Source organism: Bombyx mori, chromosome 12 (genome assembly GCF_030269925.1).
Source record: "Bombyx mori chromosome 12, ASM3026992v2".
Classification (NCBI taxonomy): domain Eukaryota; kingdom Metazoa; phylum Arthropoda; class Insecta; order Lepidoptera; family Bombycidae; genus Bombyx; species Bombyx mori.
This window is the reverse complement of record NC_085118.1, coordinates 7,355,506-7,375,110: the sequence shown is the minus strand read 5'-3', so window position 1 is coordinate 7,375,110 and position 19,605 is coordinate 7,355,506. Positions and strand designations below refer to the sequence as shown.

The 19,605-nt window shown below is 35.0% G+C and overlaps 1 protein-coding gene across 7 annotated transcripts in view; it reads left to right on the top strand.

Annotated features, from left to right (window-relative positions):
* LOC101745682 (dachshund homolog 2) overlaps positions 1-19,310 on the top strand; it is a 175,685-nt gene extending 156,375 nt beyond the window's left edge. For all 7 annotated transcript variants that reach the window (XM_038014487.2, XM_021350080.3, XM_021350079.3 and 4 more), the window contains 3 exons: positions 6,319-6,465; positions 7,871-8,077; positions 17,067-19,310. In XM_038014487.2, the coding sequence (XP_037870415.1) occupies positions 6,319-6,465; positions 7,871-8,077; positions 17,067-17,197 (485 nt within the window). In that variant the 3' untranslated portion in view covers positions 17,198-19,310. The remainder of the gene's footprint in view (positions 1-6,318; positions 6,466-7,870; positions 8,078-17,066) is intronic.
* The last annotated feature ends 295 nt before the right edge of the window (positions 19,311-19,605 follow it).

Below are 19,605 nucleotides of genomic sequence, written 5' to 3'. Positions count from 1 at the left end.
GATATGATACTCAGGGAATGGTACTCGCCATTCCTCCCCAGTTATTCCCTTAGTTGCCTTTTACGACACCCACGAGAAGTGATGGGATAGTACTAAGCCGAAGTGACTGCTCTTTGTATCTACCAATTTTTTTTTTTATTGCTTAGGTTTGTAGACGAGCTCACAGCCCACCTGGTGTTAAGTGGTTACTGGAGCCCATAGACATCTACAACGTAAATGCGCCACACACCTTGAGATATAAGTTCTAAGGTCTCAGTATAGTTACAACGGCTGCTCTACCCTTCAAACCGGAACGCATTACTGCTTCACGGCAGAAATAGGCGGGGTGGTGGTACCTACCCGTGCGGACCCACAAGAGGTCCTACCACCAATTATAAAATTATTCTCTTAGTTGCCTTTTATGACACCCACGAGAAGTGATGGGATAGTACTAAGCCGAAGCGACTGCTCTTTGTATCTATCAAATAATGTTCAAGCTCTCCATCTGCAATACTAGTTTAAAATTGTAAATCGATATTTATATTCTCAAATCGTTGCACTGAAGCCTCACAGTATATTTGCACGCGATGCCAAAGAACATCTACGATATTATTAATTCAAGCATATTAAAACACGGCGTCAGATTACGACCACACTTGTGTAGGAGGAAGCACGCCCCGTTGAGCCATTGCAACGATAATAATACAAATTCGATCCCAATACTAACAGTTTTTTTTGTACATTTAAAATACGACCCCTTTTTACTTAATCTAACCCAACGATTCGGTTTTATTTGATGAATATTATGTTTCGTTTTTGATCAGTTCGTTTGACATGAATATCGTGTGATAAAATACAAATTGTTTGCTGGAAATGTGCGATTATTTTTATTAGTTATAAAATTTGGTAAGACCTGAGTAGTGTTACAGAAGCAAGATATCGATAACCGGTGAAAAGTTGTATTTTAAGCTTGCAGGGGTAGGTTACACCACCCTGTCTTTTGCTGCCGCTAATCAGACATGCATTCCGGTGTGATTCTTGAGACAGCCATAATATAATTTAATTGAGACTTGATCTCTTGTGTCAAGGTTCATGGCGGAACCCATATTTTGATCTCCAATAGGTTCTGGTAACCAATTACTTAACATTAGCGGGGCCGTGAGCTCGTTCATCCGAATTTGCAAAAATAGTAAAAAATGCGCGATTATACTCGTAAGAAATAATTGAATATATTAAATGTACAAAATGATATTTTTATTAGTATTGAACATATCGCCTACTGTCATCATTTTCATAATCCAATTGGACATACTCCGCGGTTAAATTATAATTGTTCTTTATGTCAAATTAGTTTTAAAATCTAAATATAAAATTAATGAGTTTGAATTAACGGAATATGGACTGATTTGTTGGAAAAATACATTTCATATAAAATTCAAAGGGTGTCTGTCGTATTTTATTTTTCTTATGATTTTTTAGACTGTTTATTTTAGTGGAATCGCGTTGTAGTGCCGGAGGCTTACAATATCGAGAGTTCAGAATTTCACGGTCCGTAAGTTCGGCCGTATCGATACGGATATAATAACCAGTGGAATGGTAACTATAAAGAGAGATTGTATTTTTTTACTAACGTCGTAAGAAGTCGGAATGTCCGACCGGCCCTTTGATCGGTCTTGATAAAACTGCTTGCAATCATCTTTTTCTTTATATCGTAAAATTTTGTACGTGCACCTTTATTGATATTTCGTAAATTTGAGAAATTCGACCGATCCAAAAACAATCGCTAAGTAAAATATTTTCTTTGTTTTTTTTTTTTTTGTCATTTTATCTGCAAATGTTTCTTCGGGTCTCGTAAGTTATGATCGCGTGTGTGCTGACAAGAACACAGATCCCCGCACGTTTTTGGGGTAAAACGTTTATCGTGTACGACACCCGCCCCATAAATAAACACTCCGAAATAAAACAGTGGAAATAGATAAAACTATACAACGTAACACAGTTGTGAACATTTCGATAAATCTTCGTAATACTGGATTACTTGGTTAATAGCGCTCATAATTTATGAGTACCTTGCGAATAAGTACGTTATTTTAAAATAATACTGCTTTATTTAATTAAATCATATTATTATGTATTAAGTATTAAGTACGAGTATTTGTATCTATAAATATTATGTATGTTATATATACACATATGTTTAAGTAACGTCACCTTCACACTACACCTACCAATATTCATCTCTGCACTCCCCTAAGGTAGACTGTTAGAGAATGCCTATGACATTAAGTCAGCCTTTATACTTTCTAGTATATGAGGTTATAAAAAAAAATGTCATAATTAAATACTGACTAATGTTTATCTCAACTTCAAGTTCGGATTTGATTTGATTTCTGATTAGTAAATCAATATACACTGCACTTACGTATGTATATTTCATTAACAAAACTCACCAAACTATTATACATGCCTACCCTAAACGAGCCGCATCATCAAAGTTTGTATTCCTCGTCACTGCATAAAGCTCAAGTCATTCTTTCAACAACGATCAGAGAGGCGTCACTGAACATACGCCGATAACTGTCTTATCTTATCAAACGAACATTATTTCATACTCATCTATCGGAAAGCCATTTGAACTGTGTCTGATTTTATTCTAGGCAATTTATTTTCAATAAAGAACTATAAAAAGACTTATCTAAATCGTTAGTGCGCGAATAGGAGGGGGACACTTCGTCATAAACGTCATTTTTATTTACAGTCGTATTGCACTAGCACGAAAATCTTTTGATATACCTACAGGAAAATGAACTATTTTTTTTTCTAATTGACCAACATGTGTAAAATGTACGTAGCTAATGAAAATTTAAGTCGATCACAATGTCATTAAATTTTAAAACCCTCAAGTAATCACTGTAAGGAAATAAATGAAAAAGGTACTACGATCGCGATTATGTTTCATTTCATTGTTACGTAATTAACTAATAGTAACAAGGCAATAATAGCTAATCAGCGCAATTTTTCTTGTCAAGTTAAACAGACTGCGCAGAACTTCATGGTAACCTGCACCATTGCCTGCCTTCCATACTAAAATGTATAAATTATCATGGGTGCCATAAAAGTTGTGTATAAGAAAGGGACAGAGCTTTTCTGCCCTCAATCATCAACTGTAATTAAAAAACCGATATAACAAAGCTTATTATTAGCTAATTTAAATTATTTCTTCAACACACATATTTCGTTATAGTATCCAATAAGTATTTTGATTTTCATAAATACGAAATTACTCGACTATCCTTTTGTAATAGATACTTAAATTGACTTTAAAAACAAAATAACAGAGATACAAATTTATTGGGTTTCGGCGCACTGACTCATTTACATGTTATTTGAGCATCAAACCCAAGGGGAACGTATCAACCATTTATGAGTTAAAAGTATTAAAGCAAAGAAAACTCGATAGATATAAAAAGATAGGTATAATAACAAAAAAGGAAGCCGCGTGCAAGAAAACGGCTCGCGGCGAATAAGCCCCGCGGAAAGCGAGCGGCATTGTTCCGCGACTTTTTAAAACGGAACAAAATGAACGAGGGGAAGGAAATCCGATGAAAATATGAAAAGAATACACGTTATATACGAAAAAGTGAAACGAAACGTCGGAGATCGAGTCTCAGCCGCGGCGGTCCGCAAATATAATTTGCATAGTCAAGTAGCCGAACTTTTGTCTGCAGCGGATGTTCGTAACCATATCGTTCGTTGCTTTTTAACCACACTCGCTCTGTTTCGGGCCGGGTTTTTATTGCATTTTTTCCCCTTTGAACGGATTCCTTCAATATTTTGGTGCTTCGTTTTTATTCATACGCTCGGTCATCGAATTGTTTCGCTTCATATCGCACGCTTTGTTGCGTTCTCTCCGTACTTACACAAACGATTCGCCAATTTCGGAACATGATTGGAAATATGAGAGAGCCAACGTTCGAATTCAAAATGACATGAACCTTAACAAAGACTACGGTTGGCGGTTTGATTATTGCTTAGTAAGCAGTTTCAATCTAGTTTTAATTAGACTTACCACTGTACAGCCGACGTCAAATATTTAAACTTTTTGTTAAGGCAAAATCAAATGATATAATCGATTGAAAAGTTAATATTACGACTCATTGTTCGGGACGGAGCTATCAGTGAGGAGGCAATAGCTCGGATTATGAAGCACAAAGTAAAGCCGCCGATCCATAGACAAATATTGACTTGTAGAAACAATGAACTCCGACAGCGCCAATGCCGCCGGATCGTACGTGGGAAGACGTTGATTGACGTTCAGATTTCGAAGCTTTAATATTTTTTATGTCTAATTTAATAAATAGTTTACAGTTTTTTTTGTTATTAATAATTAAATTAATTTTATTAAGAATACCTGTTGAACCAAAATATCTGATAAAGTGTCAGCGTTAATTAGTACACAGGAAAACAAGAGATGAAAAGGCCCTAAAATAGGCTTCAATCGCGTGAAAACAAATTTTTAGAGGTGTTAAACCAAATCGGTACTTGGAGTCGTTGGTCCGACCAATTTTCCACTGAACGGATCTTTGGACGCGGACCTTTGTATTGACGAGAAATTAACTGAAAAAGGACCTTTTCAACCTAATTTTGTTAACAAAGCCATTATGTATGGTCATGTAAACTTCCATCTGACATCGTAGTTTCATTAAAATGTTTACGAGAATACAAATATTAATAAAAACAAAAGAGTTTAAAAAAAAAAACTTTAACCTCCTTGACATATTGATACCAAATTAAAATTAGTTACGCAAAAAAAAAATATTTTCTAAGTTATAACATTTTCAATTGATTTCATTTAAAATTAACGAACTTTATAGACTTTTATTATTTAAATTTTATGTATGGTTTTGAAATTAATTTAAAAATCGTTGTTTTTTTATTCGATTATAAGCCTTCGAAGCTTATACGATTGGACTGATAATTTGTAAAGTTGTCGTTGGAATTTCTGTCAGGAAGGTGGCATATTGACATCAACGTGATGACGCGCAAGTCGATTCAATGGTGGTGGTGGTCAAGTGATGCTTAATGTAGTAGACATTAATTAGGGTTAGTTACAGCCAAATGTGACCAACGTTGATTCACTACATAGTATAAAAGAAAGTCGCTTTCTCTGTTCCTATATCTGTCTGTCCCTATGTATGCTTAAACCTTTAAAACTACGCAACGGATTTTGATGCGGTTTTTTTAATAGATAGAGTGATTGAAGAGGAAGGTTTATAATATGTATAATAACATCCATTAAATAGTGGAGAAATCAATAATAAATTACAGTTTCCGAAGCGAAGCAAGGGCGGGTCGCTAGTTTGTAATATGTATTTAAGATTTCCTAAAGATATATTAGTCGTTTTTTTTTGTGATGTAGCGAAAAGTTTATACATGTTATCAATTCTACGAACTAGCTCAATCATACTTCAATCGAATCGAACTGAAGATGAGCAAGATACACATACTATCATTATACTTGTATTAGAGAGCTTACCATCATTTACTTCAATCACATTAATGATACACTTGTAACATATTGTGAACGAATCAAAGGTCTTTCGTGACTTTACTAAATGCTATGTAATATTATGGTACGGCCATTGAGGAGGACGAAGTCTGAACGATAACGTACAATTTCTCAACTAAAAATGTATTGCAAAATGACATTTATTGTATATACCTATATATGTAGTACAGTTATTCTTGAGTATTTTTTATTTATTTTTTATTGCTTGGATGGTTGGACGAGCTCACAGCCCACCTGGTGTTAAGTGGTTACTGGAGCCCATAGACATCTACAACGTAAAAGCGCCACCCACCTTGAGATATAAGTTCTAAGGTATCAGTATAGTTACAACAGCTGCCCCACCCTTCAAACCGAAACGCATTACTGCTTCACGGCAGAAATAGGCGGGGTGGTGGTACATACCCGAGCGGACTCCCAAGAGGTCCTACTACCAGTGTATAGATATTCAAGTTCATCATGAAATTAACGCATAAAACATTGTTTTTAGTCGATGTTTTGTTTTACTCTCGGCGCGCGATTTACAAAGTAATTGTTATTTCAAATACTGTGTACAACTGAGCTGTGTTTCGCTGTCTTCTATTAATATTAATGTTCAATTATATTAGAACAGATGTTATACATCCTGTATTTTTTAGCGAATGTTTATAATAGCCAGATTCTTTTTTAGAGTTTTTATTTGCCGACCGAACATTCGATATATTATATTCATTTAAAAATGGAAAATGATTTTTCGGAATTCGATTTAATTTATAATTAATTTTCTGGTTTAGTGATCTACCAGAAGCGGCTAAAGAAAGAAAGAAAGCAGAGGCAAGTGGTACAAGAACAACTAGACATTGAACTGAAAAGACGACAGAAGATAGAGGAGGCTTTGAAGCAATCAGGAGCGCCGCAGGAAATCCTCAGAATTGTGACTGGTATGTTGATATCTAAAAGGATCTTGATATTTCAAATGTTATCGCGAATTTTATTTTTTTCTATTGCTTAGATGGGTGGACGAGCTCACAGTCCACCTGGTGTCAAGTGGTTACTGGAGCCCATAGACATCTACAACGTAAATGCCACCCACCTTGAGATATAAGTTCTAAGATATCAGTATAGTTACAACGGCTGCCCTACCCTTCAAACCGAAATGCATTACTGCTTCACGGCAGAAATAGGCAGGGCGGTGGTACCTACCCGTGCGGACTCACAAGAGGTCCTACCACCAGTAAATACGAATTAAATTACTTTTAACACTTGAAAATATTATATTTTCTCCTAAATGTCAACGTTCCGAGTGCATTATTAGTATTCACGATTAATCATTTGTAAACACTGAATAGTCTTTCGAGCAAGTAAAATATTATTAACATGAAATTCATCGACTTTAATTTCAAATCACGTCAAACTTAGAATATGTCCAACAGTACACCAAGAATATCATTACGTCAATAACAACTGTTCTAAACCATTCAACAAGTTTTAAGTTGGAGTGCCAATTTATGCTCTTGACATGTTAGCTTACGGTCTGTCAAACTATCTATGCACGACCTATTCTACCTATTGCACATCTAAAAGTCGACTTTAATTGAATTACTTAAGATTGTTTCTGGCATGTTTCGTGAAATTTGTTACTTATCGGTAGTTAAGTTTATGTGGAGTGCGTGACGTAAGAAGGGTGAACGTCGGTGAAGGCTTGTACTAATCTCCGTGTCAGGAAATCGTTTTGCAGACCATTTGAAACGAGGGTTCACTACTGTACTAACACGCATTCCACTCTATTTTCTTACATAATTGTTGTTTGCCATTGATTGATGTGGAAAATCTCATTTTTATTATAAGCACTATTATTTAGATTAACCTTTTTGAACTCAAGCTTCTTTAGAATCGTTGGGCGTGATTTCAAACTCGATGAATCGAAAAAATGAAACGTGTAGTTAAAATATCAATTCACAGAGGACGCTACCTCACACTATAAAAGATGATTTACAATTATTTTTATTTAGTGTGTTATCAACAGATGCCGCTGCACGTAAATTCAACAATTCCTGAATCGCGACGACGAGTTGTTACACAGTTGATAGACATTCTCGTATTTCTCTTGCTAGATCATACTTACCTGGCGTAGAGATACCGTGATCATGCAGGCGGTTCCCCCAGGGTGAGGCTGCTCCATTGCACTGTGGAGTGGTTGGTGGTTGACTCTTGCGATTATTCTTATATTTTACGTTTCACTTCTACCGTGTGTGACTTGCACACACACCTTTTTTTTTAGGGTGTTTCTAAATTTATCCGACCTGAGTTTGAGTATAAGTGTGAATTTTATTTTCTCTGTAACAGAGAACCTGTCGCCAGCCGGGCAGGAGCAGGGCCGTCACGAGCGTGAGAACGGATCCGAGAGCAAGCCACCTAGCACGGAGCCCCCCTCGACGTCACCGCCGTTCCAGCGCGACCCCCCTCGCACACCTGACAAGCCGCAATGGAACTATCCTCCCCCTCCCGTCGACATCATGAGCGGTGGAGCTGCATTCTGGCAAAATTACTCTGGTACGTTTGAAACAACATTAGTTGTGTTTGTCGTTTTAAAATTATAAATAACTAGCGGTCCCGCAGTAGTCGAAATTCGACTATAATTATTTGAAATTTTAAGTTTGAACATTATTATGGTTCTATTGACAAAGAATTACTTCTTTACTTCTTTAATCACCGATTTCGCCAAGACTACACTATATAAGTAGACAAATAATATTAAAGATAAACAATATTAATCTATTCTCAATTTGACCACAGACTAAGCAATAACAAAAGTTCGACAATAAGCAGAGAGTATATATGTGTACATAGTGGTGTGTGTGTAATGTTTTATTTATTGATTTAATGTATTTTTAATACAAAATATAAAAAAAATAGCTTCTGCACTCCTTCTCTATAATCTCAAAAGGGGTACAAAGTTTTTACTTCACGCATTAATACTTCTATATACATAATTGATAAATTCCGATTTCATTTAAATAAAAACCAAATATATCCATAGTCGAAACTCAATAAAATCTATCTAGTTTTATCTATCCACATTGTCTACAATAAATGCACTTGTAGCCAAGGCGTGCACTTCTTATAGATATCTCCTAATACAGCAAGTCCTAGATTAATACAAAAACGCGTACAAAAAAATCATAATCGTATTCTATTGAATTCTTTTTGCTAAAAGTTCATATGTTTTTGCTAAAGGTTTTCATTTAACGTGAAGAGGGAGACGCAGAAAAGACCAAAAAATGTGGCGTAATGAAATTTATACTCATAATAACGCATAGCTTTCGCATTGGGAATTTCAAATATGTACTTTAGACCTTCATCTTATTTGAATGATTCCAAACTAATATAAACTATTGTGAAAATAAAAACTTATTTTTGTACCCAATGGTTGCACAATTTTAATGTAATATTTTCAAGTATTATTTTTGTGCAATATCGAACATACTTGTTTAGTGGTATACTTACCGATATAGGTTATACTGTAAAGATGCGGGTAGGTACATGATTTAGGACGACAAGGCACTTTAATAATGTAATGAATAAGGCCTATTTTTCTAAAAAAAAAAAAACATTCTACACATTTTTGTTTCATTTCTGTGTGGCCACGAAACTAAAGTATTCGAAACGTCGAGAATAATATAATGACAATAAAAACACGCGATTAAATAGTAAAATTTAACTTTATATATATTATATTATATATATTTTTTACATATTTTATTCTGTTAACAAATGTTAGCTTTTGACGATGTATTGCCTTTTTATTTTTTTATTACATAGATGGGTCGACGAGCTCACAGTCCCCCTGGTGTCAAGTGGTTACCGGAGCCCATACACATCTACAACGTAAATGCAGACATCCACCTTGAGATACGAGTTCGAGATCTCAGTAAAGTTGCAACGGCTGCCCCATCCTTCAAACCGAAACGCATTAGTGCTTCACGTCAGAAATAGGCAGCATGATGCTACCTACCCGTGCGGACTCACAAGAGGTTCTTCTACCAACAGTAAAAAATTATTACCTAAAGTTAACTAAATTTAAATTAATTTTAATCAATCAAAACTTAATTGATCAATTAATTTTATATTTAATGTAATTTAATATTATCTACTATTTTATTATCGTCAATTACAATCAATCAATCAATTACATCAATCACAAAATTAACTACATATGTTCCTAATACCATATATGCTTATATAATTTTATGACAATAGATTAGTTAATTTCTTGGCAATTCCAAATCTGATAAAAAGTTAACTTGAAATACATATCCCCCCATAGCTTTCAAATCACACAAAGAACAACTAAAAAGGGTTTGAAAACGCAACTAGAAAAACAACGGACTAGTAACAAAACGTTGATATAGATTTAATCATTTCCTGCGTTTTGCTAGCAAATGCTTTTTGCTGTCAGTCTGCTTTTCAAGTTGAAATTGCAACTAATTTAAGCGTAACTCTACCCCAAGGATCTTAAATCACGCGAACACGCAACTATACGAGTAGATTTGAAACATTATTATAACATCTATATATTAATACGTGAAGTAAAAACTTTGTATCCCTTTTTACGAAAATTGCGCGGACGGAGGAGTATGAAATTTTTCACGCTTATAGAGAATATAGAGAAGAAGTGCACAATGCTAATTTTTTATTTATTAAATAATGCATAAAAGATACATTAGATTACATAAGAAAACATTACACACACTACATACCATGTATTTGACGCACACACGCATGCATACCTACTATTTATTGTCAAACTTTTGTTCTTGACGTCTGTTCTCAAATTGAGATTAAATATTGTTTGTCTTTGTTAATATTTTTATAGTGTAGTTTTGGCGAAATTCAATCATAATAGTGTACAAACTTACAATTCCAATTTATTATAGTCGAATTTCGACTACTGCGTGACCACTAGTTTTCATTATAATACAACCTATTAAACCATGCATTGTCATCGCTTACACACCCATATTAAATATTAACCTTAATTGCTTGTAATCTCAGTTATTTGGTTGTGATATTTTTATATTTAAACATTAATGGCATCAAACTTTGCCAAATAAGTTCAATTAAAAGCTCAAGTCACTGGAACTGTCGGATTGTCTTATGTGTTAAGCGCTATTACAATCGTAGATAGAGAGACGTGGCAAGTTAACGGCTCACTGGGCATTGAACTTTTACAGAGGTCTGTCTACAGAGTGACTTGGTACTTACTGTCCATGTTTTGTTCCGTATGTTCCATGAGGTTCCATATCGAAAAAGAATTGAGAAATTAGAATAGTCTATTTTATATCGTCGCCCTATCCGCCATCGATTTTTCTTGTTACCTGGAACCGCTACATTAATCTAAAGTTTTTTCTCGCTGCGACTCTTTGATGTCGTTTGTAATCACTATGCCAAATATTTTCTTCGGGTTAGGTTAAAAAAGTGTCCTCAGCGTAAGCAGAGGCTTGACTTCGCCTATGATATTATGTGATCCATGAGCGACGACGACTCTTCACAATTTTCTCATTTGCACGTCTAACAACGAATATACTCTGAAGACAACGTCGGAACGCTTCTTCGAAAAAGCGGCGCGACATGATAAAACTCTTATCATGACCGCCTCTAATTACATGCTCGATCCAGACGACCGGACAATATACAGTCGCACAACCAGCAGAGTTTCTCGCTGGATATTCCCAGTGGGTCGCGATTCCGATCCAGTGGTAAATTCAGCGAACCACTGCTCTTGCTTAGGCAGATGGTGCAAAATCTATCAAAATGAGCCGTGTGAGTTCTCGCCGACACATTCAGTGAAGCCAGAATAGCTCGCCGTAGTACTGGTAGTAGGTGGTAAGCATAAAAACTACCAAAAACAAGCAACAATATACTTTACAGGCAAAGGACAAAAGAAAACGGTTTTGTTTAAACGTTGTCACCTTAATACACTCTATTTGAATTAATTTTAATTAGATTTTTTATAACATTTTGTCGTTTGGATTAAACTCTGTTTGAGTTTTAAATCAGGAACAAGTCAAAATATAAGAGGGCTGGCTGTAAATAATAACGGTAGCCAACAGAAAAACAAAAATTAAAACTTGGAGCCTTTCATCAACTTTCCTCTGTACCGTGGGTAAAAGAAAAAACATATTTTATTATTCCTAAATTAGAAAACTTTTTTCCACGGTTTCTTTGTAAGAAACGAGATCAGTTGTAATAGCCACATCGAGCTGGAATCATCTTAATATTAATGCGAAGAAGTCTCAGGAGAAAGCTATATTTATACACAATTGCTGTAAAGTCAAGTATTTCAGTAATCAATCATTAATCACTTGTGTATTTATTTCATAGTGTGAAATTACTTAATCTTAATTATTTAAAATGAAAAGTCAACAGATAAACATTGCCAATAATGGTATATTGGCAATGTTACCCTCACTTATTTTCCTGTACTAGCGTTCGCCCAATGACCCAAATTCGACCATAATCACAGATACCTCAAGATTGAGACTCATTGGAACATTTTCTCTTCTGTTTTATTATTTTGAAGGAAACAAACTATGACCTATTTTTTATCAGTACAGCTATTTAATTAATTAAGCTACAGCTTTTCAAGAATATAAGAAAGTCAGCTAGCGAATGCAATAAAAAATGATGGTTAACAATCGTTGTCTTGTCTATTCATAAAGAGACTACCTATTACCCCCAACCTTATTATTACTTTATTTCTGCGGCCATGCAATGCATTCTGCAATTGAGACTTCATTCTTATGTCTCAAGGTAAGCAATGGCAATCAAGTGGTGTCTATGGATTCCGAGATCTGTTCGAGACCAGGTGGCCTGTGAACTCGACCCGTCTACTGCAATAAAAGAATACGGTCAGTTATCATTTAAAAAATTACAGAACACCAACCCACACTCCACGAGATTGCACAATAAAAAAGAAACTAAATAACTTATTACTGGTGGTAGGGCCTTTGGTGAGTCCGCACGGGTAGGTAGGTACCACCACCCTGCCTATTTTTGCCGTGAAGCAGTTATGCGTTTCGGTTCGAAGGGTGGGGCAGCCGTTGTATCTATACTTGAGACCTTAGAACTTATATATCTAGGTGGATGGCGAATTTATGTTGTAGATTACTATGGGCTTCAGTAACCACTTAACACCAGGTGGGCTGTGAGCTCGTCCACCCATCTAAGCAATATAAAATAAAAAAAACATCTCCAGATCCATTTATTAGAAAATGTATCGTCTCTCGTATTAAAAGAACAAACTGAAACCGGCCGATGCTTAGTAATATAAAGTTGAAAAATTAATAAAGATGAAACTTCTCCGGGTTACTTTTTAGGTGAGCTTGTAAAATGAATGGAAATAAAATTGTACCGCACAGGTGCGCTCCAAACCTTTTGACGATATTAAGTTTTCCTTTATGCTTCCAATACGGCCAGGTAATTGAGTTTCGTGTATAATTAAAATAATCATAGTAAATTTATTTGTATTCTATCATAAATAATGTAACGTTTAATTTAAAAAAAAAACTGTAATAATTCAGAATTAAATAACATCTAACTGTCTTTATACAACAGAAGAGTTATATGATTTAAATTATTTATTAATGGCGATCATTATTTTTGCTTTTATTTTATACCACTGAATATAATGAATATAATAGAAAAGGTACCCTTTTTTTTTTATATCCCAGAATTTTTGGCCTGTGTTTTTTCTTTACTCTTATACATAATATGTTTGTTAATTTTTATTCCCAATGCTCCATTTGTTTAGAGGCAATGAACTTAGTAACTCAGCTACATAACTGTTTGATGCATATTATATATAAGTATGCACGGATCAGCAAAAACCTGCTTGTACACTTAATTGAAATATTGCTGTCATTGAGACATCGACCTCACAGCTCATTAGCACGGTAGTGTCTATGGTTTCAGGGACTACTTACTCGATAGTAAATTCAACGCGAAGTCGTCAATGCGCATAAGCCGATTAGAAAATCTATTGTTTCTAAAAGACTCAAAAATAGAAAATAATCAGATAGTAATGTGTTAGGTTTTTAAGTTACTAACATAGAATACAAGTAATACTTACTAATAAAATGTATGCTTTCGTTACCGAAATAAAGATTTAATAATAATAATAGAATATATTATGGAACGCAGTATCGCAAACTCCATTTTAACTGAATAATAATAACATAAAAATAATCATGTGTTCTACTAGACATGTTAATAACGTTATTCTAGAATATATTGTGCTTTATTTTGTACGTTTTGTAGCTAACTAATTGAGTAAATACCGTTCAAAGCCAATTAGTATTCGCTATCTCGTCCTATTAATGTATACATAATATTACTGGTGGTAGGACCTCTTGTGAGTCCGCACGGGTGTGTACCACCGCCCCGCTTATTTCTGCCGTGAAGCAGTAATACGTTTCGGTTCGAAGGGTGGAGTCGGTAGCCGTTGTAACTATAATTGAGACCTTAGAACTTATATCTCAAGGTGGGTGGCGCATTTACGTTGTAGATGTCTATGGGCTCCAGTAACCACTTAACACCAGGTGGGCTGTGAGCTCGTCCACTCACCTAAGCAATAAAAAAAAAATTTCAAGCCTCCCTCAAAACCGCTACAAACGTGCAGTGCCACAATCACAAGATATTAATTATGCTATCTACCACCCGGCTGATAAATTACCTTCATCGGTATTTCTGGAGTGCGAGTGTGCATTTACCATGAGATGCCATAAACTCGTCTGCTTTCGACCACAATAAAAAAGTTAATAAGAGCGTTCTTTGGAAGCCAAGAGAATACTTGTAATGGAAAATAAATCCAATCAGTATGATTCGACGCGGTACGATAGAGTCAGTACGGCAACGGTAGTTAGACGTCTGTTTCAATTGTATGAAGATCGAATTGTTTTTATTAGTCGTGTAAACAATAAAATCGTCTGCTTGTACAGCCCTTTTGTTCTTTTCTAAACCTTCTCGAATTATCTACCGAAGTATTATTAATCACCTCACTTTTTTATGAGTACCCACAGCGATAATTAATTTCTTTTAAAGATGGACAGAGGTGTCGATAACGTTTTAATCGTTAAAAATAATGAGCTTTTCCACTTTCTGTTATTCTTTCAGGTGTATTGAATTTCATAGTATTTTACAGTTAAGAAATTAATACGGGAATATAATCAAATGAACCAACGATTTTTCTAATTGATTTAATAAGAGAAATCGCTATTGTAGTACTATATATATACCAATTTTTCTCATGAAATACGTATGCAACAAATAAATGTCCACGATTGACTTCCACGGTGAAGGAATAACATCGTGTAATAAAAATCAAACCCGCAAAATTATAATTTGCGTAATCACTGGTGGTAGGACCTCTTGGGAGTCCGCACGGGTAGGTACCACCACCCCGCCTATTTCCGCCGTGAAGCAGTAATGCGTTTCGGTTCGAAGGGTGGGGTCGGTAGCCGTTGCAACTATACTTGAGACCTTAGAACTTATATCTCGAGGTGGGTGGCGCATTTACGTTGAAGATGTCTATGGGCTCCGGTAACTACTTAACACCAGGTGGGCTGTGAGCTCGTCCACCCATCTAAGCAATAAATATATATATTGAGACAGCAAAAAATACATCGTTCAAAGTCCAATTTTCTATTGTTAATTAGTCAGCAGACACAAATAAAGTGCACTGCTTTTTACTGATATGTATCCGTACAAAAAGTAGTTTCATTAAGACTGTCATTTCAAGAGCACTGTCGGCTCATTCCTATTGTTATCTATATATATATATAAAAATGAATTGCTGTTCGTTAGTCACGCTAAAACTCGAGAACGGCTGCACCGATTTGGCTAATTTTGGTCTTGAAATTATTTGTGGAAGTCCAGAGAAGGTTTAAAATGTAGATAGATATGAAAATTCTCGGAATTAAATAAAAATTACAATTTTGTTTTTCCTTTCATGTGTCCCCCGTCGGACGGATTCCTTTTGTTTGTTTTAAGTTTATTTTATACAAAATTTTAGGTCTTTTATTTATCGATTGAGGCATTACAAAGTCTACCGGGTCAGCTAGTTACAAATAAATCAGATCACGTCCATCTCGTCAAGTCCTTTTTTATCATTCCTTGTCCATTTGATCGAAACGAAATGAAATCGAAGCAGTTCTTTCAAATGTTTTTGTGCATCAATCGATACTGTGAAAGTTAATGTTATTGTCATGCAGTGTTCGTGTCATCCTGCAAAAAACGCTAAGAGCAAAGCATTAGATAGCGTTTCATTACATCGAGCACTCAACCATTACGGTCGTTTCAAAAACAAATAGATTATAGCTCTCAAAGGAACCGGCAATTCTCTTTAGGAACAGCAAATGCAAAAATATTACGTATTCAAACAGATCTAATGGGACATTTAGGGGTGGCAGCGAAGTGAAACGGCAAAGGCCGAAGCTTTTAAGTGTATAATATTTAATTGTGACGCCCTAGGCGTATAATCTCGCCCGAGATAATAGGTTTCTGTTTCGGGACATCCCTCGATGGCGACACTTGTGAGTGTGATGCCCTAGAGCAAGACTCCACTCAAACAAATCGGATTATAATTGAGTTTTTATTACTTACCGTTGTTTTCAAAGATGCAATTCGTTTATTTAAAATAAACAGAACTATTTTATGTGTTTGGCTACGAAGCGCTGAACGTGAAATGAGCAATGTAATAAATTAAGAATTTCAAAGCATAAATTGTACTCGAATACCGGGAACAGAAATTGAATTCCCTGTTGAGAAAATGTTCCATCAAAGTAAGCAAAAAACGCGATTCCGTTTATATCTTTTATATCTCGTAAATTGCAGGAGGCGGCAAGCGTTGCATGAAATTGAATAAGCATATTTCGTAAAACGTCGTCGTTTTCAGAGACAATTGCCTTACCTCACCTACTCCGGGCTCTTCACGAACTTTGTCAATTTACTCAAAATCTTATTAGAAATTCGCGTATCTTCGAAACCTGTTGAGAATTATTCAAAATACTGTCTTTAATCTACGAGGAAAAGTGAAATTGTTTACGATTTAAACTTTATTTTGCTTGGACTAAACACAATAAGTCACCTACTAGTTACCTAACAGCGCATTTGCAATCAATTTAGAGACAGCGATGAGAGAACAACCCTTTCGGGCACAATTTAATAACGGAATATCGAGAGTGGTACGTTTTTACCGGGGCAACGTCGAATATTAAATTAAAACGTGTCGCATGAATGTGAAATTCGTTTGATGTGTGATCACTTTTCCGAAGTTCTAATCACATTTTCCTTTGTACATGTGACATTTGTATTAAGCTCTTTGTATGTCTATGTTAATTTTAATGAATAATAATGCCGTAATTTAAGTATATTATTAAAAAAAAAAAAACAAAAAAACCTGTTAAAAAATATTTAAGGTAATGAATTTTATGCTAAGTCTTCCCTGTTTCACATATCGTAACGATTTGTTCTTATTCAACAGAGTCCTTGGCGCAGGAGCTGGAAATGGAACGCAAATCTCGACAACAGGCGATGGAACGTGATGTGAAAAGTCCTTTGTCGGACCGCGCCGGCTATTACAAGAACTCAGTGTTGTTCAGTTCGGCCACTTAGCTGACAAACCCGGGGGCTGTACACTACCCCAACAATCAAGACTATAATAAAGACGCCGAAGAATCAAGGAAACCGATGATCAGCGTCAAACCTGAATTCAGAGAAAAGTAAATCCAAAGATTCCGTTGGTTTTAAAAGTAATCGTGAGACGCCATGTCGCGAACGATTTCTTCGAGAGCCTTCTAGAATTAGAAGCGATAGGACTATTGATCGTTCGACTCGGTTTTAAAGTATTATTTAAGAATTCACGGACTTTGGTAAATAAGTTGTGTAGGTACTTTTGCATTATTGAGATTAATTTGTAAATATAGTAACGAAATAGTAATACGAGATAATAGTTTCGAACGAAATCTCGAACGTTTTTCTTCCATAGTAAAATTTGTAAATATCTCTCTTTACTAGCTATAAGTCAATGCGGTTTTTATAGACGATTCTAGTATTCATTCGTCAATATTTTTAAAATCCTTCCTGAGGAGGTACCTTCGTACTAATTTTATGCCATATTTATCGGTTAAGTTATTATTTTTGTTAAGTAAAGTAATTTTGCGAGTTTCTCTTTATTACGTGTTTAAAATCAATTTTAGTGATTTCAAAAAGCAATAATTGGAATTGACCTAAGACTGTTTTTGAAGTTGTTTTTTTTTTCTTTTCAATAATAGAAACACACAATAGGTGTCTCTATACCAAATACCTGGTTCCTAGAATTATTGTTTTTATTTAAAAAATAAAATTGTTTCCTCATTGGTAGGTACAAAACGCAATGATAATATACATAAATTAGATCGAATCACGGTCTTCTCTTGCGTGTTATTTATTCAATATTAGTGCAATGATTAGTTTTACTGAAATTAGGAATGTTTTAAAACTCTTATCCACGAAACTTTAGGATTTAAGTTAGTGATTTTAAAATGATACATTTTACGATACTTAATTGACTGAATAATGAAAGAGACATTTCGTGCGTACAATGTAAAATAGGTTTCGTTTACAACTTAAATTAGATGGTGTATAAATACATATGACTTTAATTGAAATTTCCCATATCCGTAATGCAGAATCAATGTAAATGAGTAGTTGTTACATTCTAAGATTCGTAATTTTAACATTATATATATATATATAAAAAAAATGATAGCGTTATTTATATCGCATAGTTACGTGAGAAGACGATGTCTTAATGTTTCGATTAAGACGTGGTTGGAATGGTCGAGATATCGACGCTTGACTATTCAACGATGCAAATGCCGACATCACACAGCAAATTCTGATTCATATTTTACAACACAGAGCATAGTTTTTTTTTTTTTATGATTGAAGGATTACTGGTGGCCCGGAGGCCTTTCCAGTTTCACCAGGACAGGGGTGGGCGAGCAAAGGCTCAGCCAGGAGGGGTGGGATTTGCTAACAGCTACCCGAGCGCCTCCGAAGGAGACCTAACAGCTCAAGAGTAGCTGCTTCGCGAATGAATCTACAACTGGATCGGAATCGCGACCCGCTGAGAAAATCCGGCGAGAAACTCAGCGAGCTGATTCATGGGTTAGGTTGCACGGCGAACTCTTTGTCGAGTTCGACGAGTACGGTTACCGAGGTCCCTAAGCCTGCTCCTAGTGTTAGAGCTGAAGGCGTCAGAGCATAGTTTATAAGCGAGAACAGTCAAGCGTCGACGCAAAACCGTCGCTTTATACAAATAATTTCATAAAATGTAACTGATATCGCGATGTATTAAATATAATAAAATTAGTTGTTATCATAAATGTTTAGCTGAACGTGTGATTGTATACAGCGGGTGAATGTTGTACTCATGTATCGGTTCTTTATCTTTTTAAACACGAAAATTATATAAAAAAAAAAACTGTCTTTGGAACAGTATTACAATGTAATATAGTTTAATGGCACACGTATTGTATAGTATTGTCGATTTAGTCGTTCATAGATTATTTTAGATTCGAGGCTTCTCAATGTACCTATATCATATCAATGAATACTTTATACTGAGCATGTTTTATCATTTATTATTATTATTTTATTATTTAATTATTATTAATTTTACTTAAAATTGTGTGTGTGCCTTGTATTGTAGATGAAAATATCATGATTAAAAGAGAAAACCATCGATATGTGTTTTATTAACGTACGTTTTTCACGTATTTCAATTAATAATTTTCGATTTGTCATTTCCTAGTACCCATTTAACTATACAAGAGGAAACGAAAATAAAATTTAAAAATTCAAATTCAAATCTTCTATTTAAATTCAAAGGACTGAACTGAAAATGAATTGCGAAAAGAAGGCTAGGTCTAACCGCATTACGATAAAAGGAAAAATAGTTTGAAATTGATTAATTAAATTAAATATGACGTGGCTTAGGTGAGTAGAAAATTTGAAAAGAGAAAGAGGAAAAAGAACAG